Genomic DNA, 14,513 nt, shown 5'->3' with positions numbered 1-14,513 from the left:
ATTACTGCTTAAATGTGTGAGAGTTTCTCACTATTTCTTTTCTTTACAAATGTAATTCAGGAAAGTACCATACTGCAGGTGGGGGGGGGGGGGGGGGGGGGGAATTAACCTGAACCTGCACACACTCCTATGAGTAAGAGTCATGGGCTGAGTTTGATTGGCTGGATTTAATGGGCGGGGCAGCACAAATTCACAGCACATCATCACATATTCTGTGGTCTGAAATGGTCTTTTCTGTCTACAATACAGCCTTTTGTTTCCTGGTTACAGTCACACATACATATCCTACATAGCAACTACACAGCTTCTAGTACACATTAATTAAGTACATTCTATAAGATAATAGGAAGAATCCAATTTTCTATTATTTGCATGGTTATAAAGAGCACAGTTACTGTTGAAAAGGATGAATAGTACCTAAAAGCATTGCTGTGGGATTTATAATGACACCTACTGTTTGGAGGGGTGAACTCAATGACAAAATTCTAATCCCTCCTCTAGACATTTGGCAAAGGCCTTCTCTACAGTGCTTTAGGTTATCATCACCAGTATTACCCCCATGTGTAACCAGCATTACTAAGCTATGCGTACACATACAATACCATAATTGCTCACCTCTAGAAAGCTTTGAGCACTTGGATCAGCCTCCAGAAGCCTCCCGTAGAGTTCCACCCACAGACTGACGAGTCGCACAATATTCTGCCTCTTGTGAAGTGAGTATGTGGCCTTCTCAGGCCCCGTCACTTCAGATTCCTCCACACTGAACCTGAAACGCTGTTAAGGTCAGTGACCATAAAAAGAGATACTCTCTCACGTTACATTACAGACGCTTCATATAAAGTTTGTTTGTGATCTCTGTTTTAATATTATGATGTACTACTAGCTAATAAAAACAAACGGTATACAGGAATACATATCTAGTGATGTATCATAACACAATCCTAACACAGCGAAAATTTGCTAGACTGTCATATAATTAGTCAGTGCTGTTGGGAGACCCTGCTCTTCTCATTACTAAATAGGTTGTGGTTTGCTGCTCTATCTACCTCCTCACACCATTATCCATGATTCTGCCTCTGTTACTTGCTTCCCTTTCTTTATTAATAATTATATAGCTACACAGCTACCAACATCGGCCAGTGGGCAATTCAGCAAGGTTGTGCAGCTACATCACTCTGGAGACATCATGCTTCCTGTTGGTGTTTCCCACATAAACAAAATCATTTATTGGGCGAGATTCACCAAACTGAAAATGCCGTAAAAACCCAGTTTTCGGGGTTTTTACGGCATTTTCATATGCAGCAAAGCCCCACCGCCGGGGCTTCACTGCGGGGGGTTACGCCAGTTCTATATGGCGTAACCCCATGGAAGCCTATGGGCTTCCCTTCATGTCCCCTGCCGCCCACGCGCCCCCCGCAGATCTGCGATGCCCTCCCTCACCTGTGTCAGGGCAGCCTCCTGCTGTGCTGCCCAGACCAGTGATCTCCTCCTCCCTGCACAGCTTCCGGGTGCAGGGAGAAGAAAAAGGAGCCCTCACACAGCCATGTGAGGGTTCAGGGCGGGAGGGGGGACCCGCAGCACATCGCCGGTCATCGCTTTTGCGTTAATAATCGCATATGTTACTGCATATGCGATTATTAAAACTGTGAGTGCCGGCGATGTGCTGCGGGAGGTATTAGAGAATCCCGGATTCAGTATGAAATCCCGGCGGTCGGGATCCCGGCGTTCAAAATCCCGACGCCGAAATCCCGACAAGAGGGGGACGTGGATCGCCCCCCCCTTGCCGGCTCGCTGCGTTCACCATGCAGCGGGCCCGGTGCCTCGCTACGCTCGGCACACTAATTTATTCTCCCTCCGAGGGTGTCGTGGACACCCACGGAGTGAGAAAGTGTCTGGATTTCGGCGGTCGGGATTCCGGCGTCGGGATTCTGAACGCTGGGATCCCGACCGCCGGGATTTTAACTGCATCCCGAGAATCCCACCCACTGTGTTTTATGTAAATACCTACCAATCTACCACTGGATTGGGAAGAACGTCCTGATCGTGGGGCAGTCCCCTGAGATTGAGGCTGTCCCACTGAAGTAGGATGTTTGGGAGGCATATATAACATTCTGTAACCTGTAGAGGTAAGAGGGAATTGTGTTTTCCAAACCATGGGAATCAAGGATGAGGTATTTGAGTGTGTTTACAAACAGAGAAATCCGATGAGTTTGAAAAACTGACTTGACTTTTTAAAATAAAAATGTATGTGTTGCAACTTTTAACTTTTGTCATGTGGACCTTGGCCCTTATTCTGGTTCACTCGCAAAGGCAAATTCCTTCTTAAATGGACAAAACCATGTGCAGTGCAGGTTGGGCAGATGTAACTTGTGCAGAGAGAGTTAGATTTGGGTGGGGTTTTACTTTGAAGTGAGATCTATATTGCAGTGTTTCCCTGCACAGAAACAAAATAACTCACCAAATGTAAATCTCTCTGCACATGTTACATCTGCCCCCCCCCCCCCCCCCCTACAGAGAAGGAATTTCCTTTGCGAGTGAACCAGAATAAGGGCCCGTGTGTGTATTCCAGCTTTTTATTTTTTCTCGCGCTTTTCAATCACAAGCAAATATTAATATGCTTTAGGTTTGTGCTGTCTAGCTGTGTTTCAGAGGGCCTAATTCAGACCTGATCGCACAGCTGTCAATTTGCAGGCCAGGCAATTACCGATAGACAGGGCACGCATATGGCCCCTAGATCGTATGCGTGAGGTCATCCTGTGATAAAATCATGTTACTTTTTTTGATTGACAGAAAGCCGGCGCTTGAGGGGATAATATCCGACCATTTTCTGAGAGTGTCAGGGAAAACGCAGATGTGCTCAAGGGTTTTAGCGGAGTCATGTGATTTCTGCTTCGGAACCGAACAGCCTGTTTCTATTGCAGCCGCCAAGTAAGTTCTACCCTACATTCGATGGTGACCATCTTGCGTATGGATGAGCAGCTAATCGCTGATCAAGCTAATTTTCGCAAGCCGTGCTAAGCAATTCACAGGTTTGCATGGGGCGGGATTTTACTTTGGCGGGGTGGCGTATACCTGATTGCAGTGCTCCAAAAATCAGCAGCCCTGCGATCAGGTCTGAATTAGGCCCATAGTTACATTTAATCGATCATATATGGGAACTAAATCCCTCCACTAACATCATGTATCTTGGGTTTCTGTCAATTTTCTGTTGCAGCAGATTTCAATATATATATTTTTAAGGATACTGATGGAGCAGTGCTTGGCACAGCTGGTTTGTTGGCATAAACACACTGTGCGTCAAGAGGAATTCAACAGCAAAGGAGTCTGGGTGAACAAAAAAAGGATAAAACATTTAAAACTTTTTGAATGTATGTTATTCCAAAACTATCCTGGAACTTCTGTGCATCTCACAGTAAGAAGTTTCACTATTTCAAATTGATAGCAGAAATCCAACCCTAAATGGGGTAACCATTAGGAAACAAATGCTCTATACACAAGGAGTGGTTTTCATGGAACATACTTTTTGGTAAGCTTTGGGTGTGAAGTAAGACCTCCTGAAGTTAACTAAAGTATGGTCCTGAATTGTATCATCAGTTCACCTACTTTACACAAAGGGGAATATTTATAATGAACCAAACCCCCCAAAATTAAGACCCACGATCGCTTCCAGTTTCGTACCCGGCCGAGCAATTAACTGAAGTAAACAAGCAAGACTGAGAAGCAACACCTGGCAGATCACATTATATACTGACACCCCCCCCCCCCCCCCACACACACACACACACAAAATGGGGATGGCTGCTGTGTGAGGGCTGCGTCCTTTTTAGTTCATTCTAATTCTTCTCTTACATAAGCGGAAACAGCATTTTCATTTTTTTTATTATAAAGTTTTGTTGAAACACCATTCAATCTTATGCATTTCTTGTTGACAGACAAATGAAATATAACGGGCTATGTGTACAGTTTCAAATACAATCCATTACAGACAGTACAGGGGGCATCAATAAGTACCTGTGTTTGAAGACAGGTGGCGTTGCTGAGAAAAGTTGGTATTACTACCATCTTTCAAACAACGCCATACCAAATTTCAGATTGATTCATAGGTTAGGATTTTTTTCTCACCACGACAATGCACCAGCTCCCTCATCCGGAATTGTTGCGGCCAAATTGCATGAATTGCTCTATGAATTGTTGCCGCATCCACCGTACTTGGCGCCCTGAGACTTCTTTCCATTCCCTTATCTGAAAACGTGGCTCGCGGAAAAAACATTCAGTTCAAACAAGGAGGCCATCGTCGGGACAGAAGCCTACGTGAGTTTGACAAATCGTATTTTTTAGAGGGTTTAAAGAAATCGCAGGGACATTGGGAAAAGTGCATTGCCGTGAAAGGAGATTATGTTGAAAAATAAATACAAAATTTTGTGAAAAGTTTTAGTCTTCATTCTTAACACAGGTACTTATTGATCCAGCCTCGTATATCATATATTCTACTGATATAAGAGAAAAGAAAATGAGGAATAAATTCATATCATGACATTTCACAACTAATCAAGGATTGATGCTCACAAGAGGATCTGAGATTTCACAAAGAGCATACCATTGGGTTTGTTTCATGGAGATATATATTTTTACCTCAGTGATAAGGATGCATTTGATATATTTTAAGGTAAGAACAGAATTTATTGATAAGTAGGGCCCGAACAAAGAAACACTACGCCTGATTTAGGTTCACTCGCAAAGCACATTTGGTTTGCTAATGGACAAAACCATGTGCACTGCAGGTGGGGCAGATGTTATCCCACCATCATTATTAATATATGTCACCTAAAGTGTATGGGTTGTGTCCCTACCTTCTGAGTTATTGAGAGTTGAATCCAACTTCATGGTCTCCAGCAAATGTTCCAGGATTTTATCAGCTGTTCCAGACATAACTGTGTACCTACAAAGCATGGAGATCGGCATTAGACTGACGTCTAACTATATATTACTCACATAACAAAACCAATTCAATGACAGAGATGAATCAAGTTCCATATATTTTAATATTTGTTCAGAAAGCAAAACACAGGCATAACTATGTACTGGAGGTGAGAGAGTTGTTTGTAACACACTCCTTTCGGATCGGGGCGGCCACACCTGCTGCTGCGGCGGGCCATTCCGAATCAGAGATTCATTCTCTTGGTCGATGGCACTCTGCAGCATTCCGCAGATACATTCGGCCGGGGTTGTCTGTCACTCTGCATGACCATGGTCCACTGGACGCATAAGTACTCGTTGACCTACTGCGGGGGTCTTGAGGTGGTTCACTTTCCCCCGGGGGCACAATTCGGCCTAATTACAATCTGATATGGCATACCTGCTAGTTTACTCTGGGGGTTTTTGTGTTTGTGCCTCAAGGTCTGGTCGGCCATGGTCCTCTTCTTTCCTCCTCTCTGGTATGGATGTGAGTGTTGCATGCTATGGACGTTTGGTCTTGGATTCTAGTGTGCTCCCTCAGGCCCATAGGGTCAGTTGGTTTGGTGAGAGGGATGTGCTGGAGCTCATTGCAGGAGCTGCTATTGACGGCATTGTGGGACTTTGGGGTCCCTGAGGTGTTGATTTGGTGGCAATGACCTGGGTCAGTGTACGGACTGGAGCTGCAGTCCATTATCATTAAGTACCTGCATATTATTGTGCAGTCATTGCCAGGTTGTCAGTTGGTTTGGTCCTCAATGATACCCAGGCGGGTATGGAGGAATACGAGGTCTGGTCCTAGCCTGGATGACGCCCTTAAAAGGTGAATGTTGCGGTGCAGTGATACTTGTTAGCGAATGGTGGGGGCGATCATCCGCCATGATGGCATTATATTTCAGTGGGACAGCCTTTATAGGTCGGAGGGCATGGCCATTTTTAGGGAGGATTTGTTTCGTTGGTTAGGTTAGTGGTGCTGAGCGTTTTTAGTGGTGGTGGTGCTGCGGCTTAGGGCCTAGCTTTGGCGGTAAAGAATGGTCCTTGTTTATATGCAATTGTATGTAAATAATGGGTGCGCTCTCCCGACATCGATATGTCATTAGCCCAATGCCCCTGGACAGGGGATGGGCTACACCATCTGCACGGGTGGGTTGCAATGGGAGAGTTGATCACCAACGTTGTGTGAATGACGTGTGGTGATCTTTCCCCCTCTTTTCTATGACCGTTCTTTTGTGCCGCCACCATTTATTGTCAGATCATAGCTGTCAATCAATAAATTGGACATTCAGTTTTGAAACGCCAGCACTTGTGTCTGTGTCTTTATTCTAGTGTTAAGTTTGATAATGTTAAGTTGTTTAAAGTTAAGTTCATTAAAGTGTATGCATAAAGATACCCGATGGTGAGTTTATTACTGTTCTAGACTAAAAATATAATCAACAGTCTATATACATGTATATGGAAAGATTTCTAAAAGCTTGGAAACAGATACAGTGGAGATAAATAAAGGGGAAGCTATACTGTACTAATCTTTGGAGAGTGATAAGGTCAGGATTTGCCACTAGGTCCATGAGGCACGGGCCTAGGGGCGGCACCTATTAAGGGCAGCTAAATTAGAGTAACCAGGCCCACACTAGACTGAAAGAGGGAGTCACAGTGACGATACTGGCTCGGCTGAAAGTCTGTGTAAGTTGAGGCAGAGCCGAGGAAGGTGACGTGGACGCGCAGTGCGCTGTCTTAGCACCCAGCCGCCTGGCATCGAGCCAGGTGTGCTGTGGCTGTTCGCACTGCGGAACCCGGAAGTACAGTGTGCAGTACAGTGGATGCCTCCCCATGCATCAGAGTACCACTATACCACCAACAATCAGGAGACAGAGGAGCTCAAGGCGCACTACATCCACTACACCACCAACGGAAGGTCCACACAAGGAAAATGGAAACCTGGGGGGGGGGGGGACAGCCAGAAAATGTGTGCCTTGGGGTGGCTTAACACCTAAATTCACCCCTGGATAAGGTGGAGATAAAGTACCAGCCAATCAGCTCTTAACTGTCATTTTTCAAACACAACCTCTAACATGACATGATTGAAGATTATTGACTGGTACTTTATTTCTCTTCACTTTATTACACTCCAAGGCACGTACATTTGCCCCAAAGTACCAAGCATAATTTTTCAAACAAAAGGGGAGATGTACTAAGCCTTGGAGAGTAATACAGTAGAGAGATAAAGTTACAATCATATCATAACAGTCATTTGTCAAACACTGCCTATAATATGATAGTTAGAAGGTGATTGGCTGGTATTTATCTCTCTCCAATCATTGATAATATCCGCAGTTGTGTCATAGACTCACTTGTTATTGCCAGGTAATGATGTATGCAGGTTATTCCCAGACACTTGAGGGATTTTTTCCAAGACCAATACAACCTTGCCATGTTCCTTCAGACGCACTGTGTTAGCCTCTACGTCCTGTAGACAAGATCATACACTGTACATTCTGTATGTATATGTAAGTAATAAGTAGTATTATTTCTTTACTCATTCTGGGGCAGATGTATTGAGCCTGGAGAAGAGATAAACTGGAGATAAAGTGGAGATAAGGTAAAAGGAGATAAAGCACCAGCCAATCACCTCCCAACTGTCATTTTTAAACACCGTTCATTGGCTGGTGCTTTATCTCCTTTCACTTTATCTCCACTTAATCTCCAGTTTATCTCTTCTCCAGGCTTAATACATCTGCCCCAGACTATTATATTTACATACAGTATGTGGTAAAATAACATGGATGATATATAGCAGTTATGGTTCTTACATTTATGAACATGATTTTATATATTTACTAACCCGAAGAATCCGATTGAAGTCATGTTTGTCCACTCTTAGAAAGTTACAGTTGTCCTCTCGTAATACGATGGTGGCAGCTCTCGGGGCATCATTCACGAGAGCCAGCTCCCCAAAGTCATCTCCTTCATGAAGTGTAGTGACCAGCCCCTATTACAGAGATCGTCAGTATGAGGCTGGGAAGCATTTATCCACACATTATACAATGCCTGGGAACACCCACATACACAATGGACCTTATTCAGGTCCGTGCGCAGCGGACGTTCGTTCGCACGGGGGCCGATGTTTGCTGTATGCGCAAGCGCAGCCGCAGTTCTGCGCTTCTGCATACGCCAGGTGCATTCGGCCACTGCAAACAGACTGTTTGCGTGGTACACGCACCAACAATGCGGGCGGTGGGTGGGGTTGGTGTGGGGTGGCGGGCCGGGGTACTCGCCCAAGGGAACGCCCAGCATTTTATGGGCATTCCCAGGAAAATGCTGGGGGTTCCCATGGTAATCGCCTGGTGACGTAAGTGCCCGCCCAGTCTGCGACCATCAAAAGATGTGGAGTTCCCCCCCGGCCTGCGAATGGATGTTTATGTAAAAAATCCATTTGCAGGCTGTGCGAACGTGCACAGAGTGTGAATGGGGGGCGGGCAGCCTGCCATTCACAGGGCGGATTCTGGTGGACTCACAAGGGTGTGAATTTGCATCTGAGCAAGTCAACCGGAATAACCCCCAATATCCACCAACATAAACACTACAGTTCTATCACCTCTATCTCCTTTTAATCCATGAAACACAGAGTAAAGCCAATGCAATTTACTTCTTAATCAAGTTATCAATTAAGCAAAGTGTACAGTAAGTAAGTGAAGAAGAAGAAAATGGGGGGCATAAGTATATAGGGTGCAGAAGGTGCCACTGCTGTGGTGGCCAGATGCTTAAGGGGCCCACTTTATGGGCCCACCTCTCCTGCCCTGAGCTCACATTGGCATCACTGAAAAATGACATGATAATAGGTGACATTGGGGAAAATTTTTATAAGAATACGAAAACGAAAAATCATATTCGTATTCTTGATACGAATGGATACTACTGCATATGCTGTTTAAGCCTTGTGCAAATTCATATTCCAGAGGAAGATTTACTAATCAGTCGTATTTGACTGATTCATATTTTCCAATGGCGTATTCCATTTCTCCCATTGTATTTAATACAGTAGACTATATTTAAGACAGTAGAATGTAAATGGAGGGAACTACAATGCGACACATAATGAAGTGATGGAACGGTGTGGTTTATTGTGAATGGGGGGCATAAAAAGTTCTAGGGTACTGTTAATGGGTATAAAAGAGTTTGGGCATTACTTTTGAGGTATAAAAGTATTAGAGCACTATTATGGGGCAAAAAAAGAAATAGGGTGCTACTACGGAGCATAACAATAACCAAGACACACTTTCTGCGCATAAAATGAACTAGGGCACATCTACAAACATACAAAGAACTAAGGGCCTTATTCTGGTTCACTCTTAGAGGCAAATTCCTTCTCAAATGGACAAAACCATGTGCACTGCAGGTGGGGCAGATGTAACATGTGCAGAGAGAATTAGATTTGGGTGAGTTATTTTGTTTCTGTGCAGAGAAAATACTGACTGCTTTATTTCTACACTGCAATATAGATCTCACTTTGAAGAAAAACTCGACCCAAATCTAATTCTATCTGCATATGTTATATCTGCCCCACCTGCAGCGCACATGGTTTTGTCCATCTAAGAAGGAATTTGCCTATAAGAATGAACCGGAATAAGGCCCTAAGACACTACTATGGGGTATAAAAAGAGCAAGGATACCACTACGGGGCATAAAAAGAACCTAGTAAGACCCTACTATGGTACATAAAAATAATAATTAGGTCACTACTATGGGGCATAAATGAAACTATTGCACTACTACGAGGCATAAAAAAATCTAAGACCCTACTAGAACTAGGGCACTACTACTATGCGGCATAAAAAGAACTAGGACACTACTCCAGAGCATACAGATAGCTAGGGTGTTGCTGTGAGGAATACAATGGACAGTTGACTCTCTCAAAGCATTGGCGGGGCTCTTTGAAAACTTGCTATGGAGACGCAAAGTTCTACTTAGATCCCTGAGATGTGTAATGAAGTGAGACATACCTTGCCATGGGTAACCACATTCACTGAACCTTTCCATATAATGTACCAAGAAGTGCCTTTATCACCTTGGCTAAATACTGCAAAGTACAAAAACAAATGATCACCATAGAAACCTATAAATTATCCAAGTAGATATCAACAGCTCAAGACAATACCAATCAGGCATAACAGTAATAAAACCATTGGTCATAAGAAGTGTTTGAAGAATTAATAACTTAATCTGTTATAATATTTCACTTAAAACATATTGTGGCCCTTATTCTGGTTGGTGCGGCCAGAGCCGCACACGGTGCTCTGGCCGCACAAACCAATCCCCGCCCACGAGACGGATCGCCACGGCCGTCCGTACACGGACGGCTGGCGATCCGCATAAAAATGGTGGAGGCGTACGCCTCCACCATGGTGGGAGCTGCCCCCTGCATTCGATGGTCGTCGACCATCGAAGGCAGGTCCGCACGCCCCAGCAGCTCCCGCAAGCTGAGACCACACGGACAATCGTCCGTGTGCTAGCTTGTATGGGGGCTGAGAGCTGACATCCGGCGACGTCAGCTTTCCGCCCCCATGAGTTGCGTCATACCCTCATTACCATGCATACGCCCCGCGTTTGCATGGGAACGCCCATAAAACGCGGGGCGTACACATAGGGAAATGAGGGTCTGAAGCCCCTCACGCCCCTATACGCCCCCTTTGCGGCGGACGAAATACGTCTGCGGCGAAGGGGGCTGCACATGCGCAGATTGACCTCTGCGCATGTGCAGAATAAAAACATCGGCGGTACGGCCGCACGCGGGCCGTACCGTCCGAACCAGAATAAGGGCCTAATAGAGGAAAAAGAAGACACCAATGTCTACTGACCAGTGTCAATATATATGATCTTACTTAGATGGGCTAATTATTGAATTATATTTAATCAATTCCATTAATCTTGTAAAATATTTGGATCTGCACTTACTATAGGAATAGTCATTTTCTGGGTTGTTGGAGTGAAGCATCGAACTATATGTTACATTATCTGACATTTTATCTGGGCCTCTGGAGGGGGAGGGGAAGAAGGTGAGGTGTTGCCATTCATCATAGCTCCGCTCCCATTGGGCTTATTTGAATGTTATTACCATTTTCTGTCTGTAATGCTCTGGTACCAGCCCAGGTGATATCAAAGGCGTAACTACCATTGGTGCAAGGGGTGCAACTGCTATGGGGCCCAGAGCTGAAGGGGGCCCATCTTTACAGTCTAAGGTATATGTGCTATATTCATTTATTACCAACAGTTGCTAAATAGGGGGCCCATACAAACTTTTGCTATGGGGCCTATGAATGTCTAGTTACGCCTCTGGGTGATATCATAGGACGCCATAGGACTTTTTCTTTTGTAGACTTAATTTTAGCTATTTTATTTGGAAGAGCAATACTTATTTTCTTTATATTATCTGCAATGTATAACAGTATTGTTCCAATGATTTGTGCATTTGTTGTTTTTATATAAAAACAGTAACATTTTGTTATCCCACATTTCCCCTTCCCTGATGACATGGAATTGGGGCTATTCTGTAAACTAGGCAAGTACTGTTTCATGTCTTAGAATTTGTTGTGTTTTATCCGTACTATTATTTATGTATTAACAGTTTCTTATAAAGCGCACACATATTCTGCAGCGCTTTACAGAGTATAGTTGAACATTCACATTAGTCCCTGCCCCAGTGGAGCTTACAATCTATATTCCCTACCACAAGTACACGCACACACAGACATTCTAAGGGTTAATTTTGTTGGGAGCCAAGTAACCTACAGTATATTTTTGGATTATGGGAGTGCTGTGAGGCAGTAATGCTAACCATTACACCGTCTGTACTATATAACATGTCACCCATTCAATCTGTCACTTAGGGTCTGTTGAGAGATGGACGCAGAATGGCCGCCAGCTGCTTCTATTTGCGGCAACCCGTCATGTGAGTTCCTGCATATGTTGCTACAAAGTCTTTCCCTTTCGTGCATCCGTGTGTCCTGACAGTGGACTGAGATGTCCACTGTCAGCGACTGTTCACACAGTGATACAGACTGGTGCGGCCTTAAGGCAGCTCCCCGGGAGGGATCACACACGATTAGGCACTTGCATGTGATAATTCGTATGCGATTTATCACATGCAACTCCCGGGAAGCTGCAGGTGGAGGGAGCAGGGGGCAGCAGGAAGAGCAGGGAGCCAAGCTGCGAGAAAAAAAAGCCCATACAAATAAATGGGGAGCCACTGATTGGCTGAGAGCTCTCTCAGACAATGACTGGTTTCCCATTCATTTGTATTGTTTTTTTGCTCTTCCTGCCTGGCTCTTTGTTCCCCTCGCCGGTTCACTGACGTCCCCCGCCTGCCGCCTCTGTGTGCGCTGCCTGGCTTCCCCTGCCTGACTTTCTGGTAGGCTTGCAGCACCCCCCCCCCCCCCCGCCAGCCACTTCTCTGCGTCCCCCGCCACAGATTCCGGTCCGACCTCCCTACTCCAATCTGATGCGCACAGGAGCGCGCATCGGGTTGGACGGGATGTCTACACATGCGATTTGGGCCGATTTCACAGCCCAAATCCCAAAGCGGGTGAAATCCGAAGCGATTGAAACCTGGCCCAAAGTGCATAGTGTATGGGGGCCTTGCGTACCACTGTTGGTGGCACTTGCATCAGCCCTATGGCCTTATATGAGCGTTTGAGCACCTGTGTACACCACCACTTTAGGAGACATGATGATTAGTGCACTGTATTACTTATTGCAACGCTCACTGATTTAATATGAGTTATTTAAACAAAATGATATTTTTCTGTAACTAAATAAAACCCAGGAAACACTTACACACTGTTCCAGCTTTTGCATGAGATTCAAACACCAGCACAGATGCTAATTCCTTCTTCACCTGAAAAGCAAAACACAAAGTTAATTATTAGGATATCATTGGGTGAAATGTAATAGGATGAAAGATTCAGAAAGTGAGTGATTTGGTAAGAAATCGCCAGTTTTTTTTAGAGCGGCAATCATTTACACTACGAAACCAGTTTTATATTGCAGTGTCAATGATTGCCGCTTTAAAAAAAACTGAAGATTTCTTACTAAATCTCTCACTTTCTGAATCTCTCATCCTATTAAATTTCACCCAAAATATTAAATTATAATATAGTTTATTCGGTACTTGTTTCCTAGCAGGGCGCCCAGTATGCTGTAAGCGTACAGGGCTATTCTCCGTAGCAAAATCGCATTGCATCTCATGGGCCATTATAGTTCCATGCGATGCAATTTTTTTATGTAATTTATTCACTGCTGTTATTCTACTGTTGGCCCTAGGGGATTGCATTGCATTGCACCTCCCGAAAAATTGCATGAGATTTTATAGGGTGTGATGCCATGCCATTAGCTATATACTTGTATGACATACAATGAGGTTTCAATGACCCCCCCCCACTATCCACGCCACCCCGAAGCGTGGCGAGCGGCGGTGGAACGCGTCCTCCCGACCTTTTCATACCCCCACTATCCACGTCTGCGTGGAGTCGATTTCATAAAGTGTGGCGAGCGCAGCGAGCCACCGCGCCCAAAGCATGGCGAGCGCAGCAAGCCCCGCGAGGGGACACAGATTACTTTACATGTATTCCGCGTCCGCTCGCCACGCTTCGGGCGCGGTGGCTTGCACACTATATAAAATCAACTCCACGCCGACATGGATAGTGGGGGTATGAAAAGGTCGGGAGGACGCGTTTCACCGCCCCTCGCGGGGCTCGCTGCGCTCGACACGCTTCGGCGTGGCGTGCATAGTGGGGGGGTCAGTGAAACCTCATTGTATGTCAACATATAATGTTACAGCTATAAGTTGCACTTAAATGGACAGAAAGGTCTACAGCAGGGCTGGGCAATTGCGGCCCTCCAGATGTTGAGGAACTACACATCCCAGCATGCCTTGCATCAGTTTCAGCATGGCCACATAGCAAAACTAATGCAAAGCATCCTGGGATGTGTAGTTCCTCAACATCTGGAGGGCCGCAATTGCCCAGCCCTGGTCTACGGTATGTGCTTAACTTGGAGAGGGATAAAGTGGATGAAGATAAAGTACCAGCCAATCAGCTCCTTACTGTCATTTTTTAAACCCAGTCTGAAACATGACAGTAATGAGCTGGTTGGCTGGTACTTTATCCCCTTACACTGTATCTCTCTCCAAGTCTTAGTACATACACGCCAGAGTCTGTCATTTGAACTGGATGCTAAGTGCCATAAATGGTTTTATTTGAGTTCACACATATTGACAATAGGGGTTATTCATGCCTGATGGTATATGCAACCCAGCCACAGCGAAATCCCACCCCATGCAAGACTGCAGATCACTTAGCACAGCTTGCCAAAAAAAACAACAAGCTGGATCGGTGATTAGATGCAAATCCATTCGCAAGATCCTCAACATTGAACAATTTTTCCAGTGTGTGCAGTCTAGCCCAAGACTTACTCAGTGGCTGCAATAGAAACAGGCTGTTCGGTGCTGGTGCTGACGTCATACACCTTCCCTGACCACACCTGGGCATGCCTGCGTTACCCTGATACTT

The 14,513-nt window shown here is 45.1% G+C and overlaps 1 protein-coding gene across 1 annotated transcript in view; it reads right to left on the bottom strand.

The window, feature by feature from the left end:
* Positions 1-14,513, bottom strand: part of RAPGEF3 (Rap guanine nucleotide exchange factor 3) — a 116,158-nt gene that overhangs the window by 27,380 nt on the left and 74,265 nt on the right. Inside the window, exons 7-13 of the mRNA XM_083169512.1 lie at positions 12,781-12,841; positions 9,951-10,027; positions 7,793-7,939; positions 7,302-7,417; positions 4,851-4,939; positions 3,246-3,324; positions 616-766 (exon numbers count right to left, since the gene is read on the bottom strand). Of these exons, the coding sequence (XP_083025638.1) occupies positions 616-766; positions 3,246-3,324; positions 4,851-4,939; positions 7,302-7,417; positions 7,793-7,939; positions 9,951-10,027; positions 12,781-12,841 (720 nt within the window). The remainder of the gene's footprint in view (positions 1-615; positions 767-3,245; positions 3,325-4,850; positions 4,940-7,301; positions 7,418-7,792; positions 7,940-9,950; positions 10,028-12,780; positions 12,842-14,513) is intronic.

Source organism: Crinia signifera, chromosome 2 (genome assembly GCF_055691185.1).
Source record: "Crinia signifera chromosome 2, ASM5569118v1, whole genome shotgun sequence".
NCBI lineage: Eukaryota > Metazoa > Chordata > Amphibia > Anura > Myobatrachidae > Crinia > Crinia signifera.
This window is presented reverse-complemented; position numbering and strand designations above follow the sequence as displayed.